The sequence below is a fragment of the Ananas comosus genome, unplaced genomic scaffold (genome assembly GCF_001540865.1).
Source record: "Ananas comosus cultivar F153 unplaced genomic scaffold, ASM154086v1, whole genome shotgun sequence".
Classification (NCBI taxonomy): Eukaryota; Viridiplantae; Streptophyta; class Magnoliopsida; order Poales; family Bromeliaceae; genus Ananas; species Ananas comosus.
In genome coordinates, this window is record NW_017891736.1 from 5,035 (window position 1) to 9,026 (window position 3,992).

The 3,992-nt window shown below is 38.7% G+C and overlaps 1 protein-coding gene across 2 annotated transcripts; it reads right to left on the bottom strand.

Moving 5' to 3' along the window:
• Positions 1-874: 874 nt before the first annotated feature.
• Positions 875-3,828, bottom strand: LOC109705121 (NRR repressor homolog 3-like). Of its 2 annotated transcripts, none has more exons than XM_020225879.1 (2): positions 3,804-3,828; positions 875-1,671 (listed from the first exon to the last, which is right to left on the bottom strand). In XM_020225879.1, exon 2 carries the CDS (start codon positions 1,635-1,637, stop codon positions 1,176-1,178), a length of 462 nt encoding a protein of 153 aa, XP_020081468.1. In that variant the 5' UTR covers positions 1,638-1,671; positions 3,804-3,828; the 3' UTR covers positions 875-1,175. The 2 variants fall into 2 exon arrangements, with proteins under 2 accessions (XP_020081468.1, XP_020081469.1); XM_020225880.1 differs by having other exon boundaries at positions 3,808-3,825.
• Between the last annotated feature and the right edge of the window lie 164 nt (positions 3,829-3,992).

The window sequence follows — 3,992 nt, forward strand, 5'->3', positions numbered from 1 at the left end:
TATAAATATCACTTAAAAGGATGCAGTTTAAGATAAAAAATAATATAATTTTCGTTCAAAGAGTATAATTTTTATCTTAAAGTAGCAGTTTACATCTTAAATAGTGTAACTTATAATTTTTTTTATAATTAACGATGTAATTTCATCTTCATCCTTCTTTTTATATAATTTTTTATCTTTATTTTTTTTTCTGTTTTTTCTATAATTTTTTTGTCACCTTCTCTGCCAACAGCTACGGCGCCGGTGACGGCGCCGGTGACGACGCCGCTAAGGACCCCCCGCTCCGAGGCTGTAGCGCCGCAGTGACCTCTACGGTGTCGACGTCTTGGTCGGTGCCGGCGAAGATAAATCGTCGTCGGTGGCGGCAGAAAATGAGGGAGAGGGAGAGATGAGAAGGGCGGGAAAGGGCGAGAGGCGTCGTCATCGGAGACGGTGGAGAAGAGTCGGAGAAGAAAAGAAAAGAAAAAAGCAAAAAAAAAAAAGTCGCGGCTCGGCTTTAATGGGGTCGGAGGCGAGGAAAGTGGGGGGTGCATGGACGAGGGCAAGGGCGAGGGCGAGAGTATGAGGGTGAGAGGCGACATGGACCGTTTCTGCCTCCGCTCCGCCTTCGCTCTACCGGCGAGAAAAAGAAAAAGAACGAGAGAAACGAAGAAGAGAGAGAAAGAGGAAAGTGAAAAAGTAATAAGGGTATTTTGGTCAGTTTGCTGAAAAAACGGACCGAATCTGCAAAAATAAAAAAGGTGGCCCGATTTTGTAAAAGCCCAAAATAAGTGGATTTTTTATGCAAATTGGCCAAGAAAATTCTGGTAAACTATTTGAGATTATTTTTACCGGCTATTATTGGAGAGCGAATAAATACAATTAAATTATCCATAGAAGATGAAGGCCGCAAATATACATAAATCACTAGCCGTCCAAGAGAGCGAACAGAAAAGTGCACCAAGCAGAGCAAAGCTACAAACAAAAATAAAAAATTACGAGCTCCTAAAAAACTACATTTATTATATATTTAGGAACTCAAAAAAACACTTGAGTACTTGACTTTGGCGTGCGCAATCTCGATACTAGTGAATACTTTCAGAAGATTCTGACAAAATCTCGAAGAATAATTTTGTTCAGAGTTTGGATAATTGCAAAGCAGTAAACTGTCAGAAAATTCTAAGTAAATCATCCAATCAAAGAGCAAGACTAAGATCCAAACTTGCTCCGTCTTGAAGACGCTGTTCCAAATGATTCTCCTCGTCTTTCCTTAATTTTCCCTCCTCCTTTTCGTTGCCGGAGGGATGCTTGAAGTCCTCCAACTGGAAAGTCGGCCTCCACGTCGGCAGCGGAGGTGGCGGTGGCAGTGGCGGTGGCGCCTCCTCCTCCTCCGTCCTCAACCTTTTGCTGCTTGTGCTGCCACCGGCGTCCCCATGCTGCCGCCTAAAGACGTCCTTCAGAGCTCTTAAGTTCCCGAGCAGCGCAGAGAACTTGTCCATCTCTTCGCCTAATTCCTCCTCCTCTTCACGTTTTCCCACGGCTTTCCCTTTCGCGGCACATGGATAATTAGGACCTGTTGCTGCGGCCGCCCCTGCTGCCGATCTCTTTCTACTACTCCCGTAACTCTCCTCTTCCATGTCGATCAACGCCGAGTTCATCAACGTGCGTACGTATATATATATATATATATATGTAACACTACCTTCTCCTTCTCCTTTTTATTCTGTTCGTCTTAGAAGAATTAAGAGAGAGAGAGAGAGAGAGAGAGAGAGAAAAGGAGAGAGAGAAGGAGAGGGAGGAGAAGAGATGTACCGCACGGCGTTCTCTCGCCCCAGGCTCGCTATATAGGTGTATATATTTATATATATGTAGCGCTCGAACACTCTGCCTTTTTTTTGGCGCGCGCGCGCGTGTTTCGTGCGATTGAAGGCTCTTGATAAAAAGAAAAGCGGAGGAGCACTGATGACGCCGGCCCACGAATTCCACACCAGCAGAGGGCTCATTTATTTATGATGGAAGTTGGTTCCTTTCTCTGGGTTGGCGCTGCGTGTCATCATCCGTCCTGTGACGGAACCGCCCTTCTTTCAACTTCTCTTTCCATGCCCTGCACATGCGTCGGCACCAAACTAGCTAGGACCAATCCAATGCTCAATTCTTTTATCGGTGGTACCTAGCGCAGGTGGTCAAAAATTAATGATTAGTATTTAAAATTTTAAATTTAAATTCTAATTTATTAATATTTTTAACTAAATTTATTTTTAAATAAAATAGATGAGGTGGGTAACATATTTTTTATTTTTTTTTTATTTTTTTGACAGAGAAATAACTCACATGAGATAATCACTATGCCCTTCAATTGTTATGGCTAATAATCTGATATATTGCTAGCTTTGTTACAAAGTTTGATAGATTTTTTTTGAATAGAAGGCAATATTATAAATGATCATCCAGAGCATTTCCTTTCCAACAAAGTGAATCTGGAACGTCTGAATTGAATTTTACAAAAAAAGAAAAGAATTGAATAACCACCATGTAATTTTATCAAGTTCAATTGTTGGAAAAGGTCTTCTACGAAAATAATAATATCTAATAAAAAACTTCCGCATTGCAGAAACAAATAGATCAAATTTTTTTATTTGAATGTATTTTATTTTGAATATTATTATATTATTACTTATTAAATTTTTTATCATTTTAATTATATTTGGTAAGATAAATTTTATTTAGTACATATCTTCTGTATATATGGTGGTGCATTTTTTCTTTTTTTCCAACAAAAGAATTGTTTGGATAAGAGAATTATCTAATTAATTATTGAAACAGGAGGAGGAGATGGGCATTGGTGGAAAAGAGATGTAATTGAGGTGTGGGGTTTGTGGCTGGGTTGGGTCGGTTTCAACGGACTCGACTCAGCAAGGAAGTTGTGCCGTCTAAGTTATTGACGCCAGCACGATTTGGCTGACGTGTATCTGTGACGTCAAACCTGCTGACGTCACAGCAGTTGCCTGACTCTCAGGATGCGCCGCCCATTAGAGGACAGAGGGAAATTAATTCTAAGCAGACGTCCCCAAATACGATACGAATTCTATTCTCTCCCGGGAGACAATTTTGATTTTATTTTATAATACCGGCGTAAAATTTATAATCTTTACACACACACACACACACACACATATATATATATATATATATATATTATAATATAGAGCCAGTATAAGGCTAGTAGGTAATGATATGAAAATAATAGTATAATACTATATAAGCTAGGTATATATATAGTAAGAGGTAGAGATACATTGTTAAAAGTAAGCACCCAATGTGATAGCTTGTGTGTTCTTATGGCCTTGATGGAGAGGATGTGAGGCTTGATGGTGATGAATGGTGGTGAGGGTGGTAGGGTGGTCGGTAGTGGAGTAGATTTGATGCCAATGGGACTATTAGTCAAATTCAAAAGTCACCAAATGGGGATAAAAACACACCAAGTATCACTGGGTGATACTTGAAAACGTTCAGCCCTACTCTCTCTCTTCTCTCTCTCTCTCTCTTCATATATATATTATATATATATATATATATATACTTATATAGATATATATATATATAGCGTTTGAGCAAAAATACTTATAAAAGTGTTATGTGAGTTGTGCTTTTGAGTTTTTAGTCATTGGATGGAGAGATGTGAGGTTGAGATGCTAGTGGTAGGTGGTGGTAGATGAAATAGTGTTTGATCCAAAGACTATTAGTAATCAAGGAATAGATTCAATGACTAAAAACCTAATAGCATCATGGGAGTAATACTTATAAAAATATTCTAGCTCAATTATATATATATATATATATATATATATATATAGTTATAGTTCGGCCACTATACTCTTATGAGTATAGAACTTCTTGTACTCATAACTTTTTAGTCGTTTGATTCACTCTTTAATTATTTTTACTCGTTAAATTATACTATTCAACCAACCACCCACTCAACCCTAGGGGGTCCACTATCAACCTAATCGTAA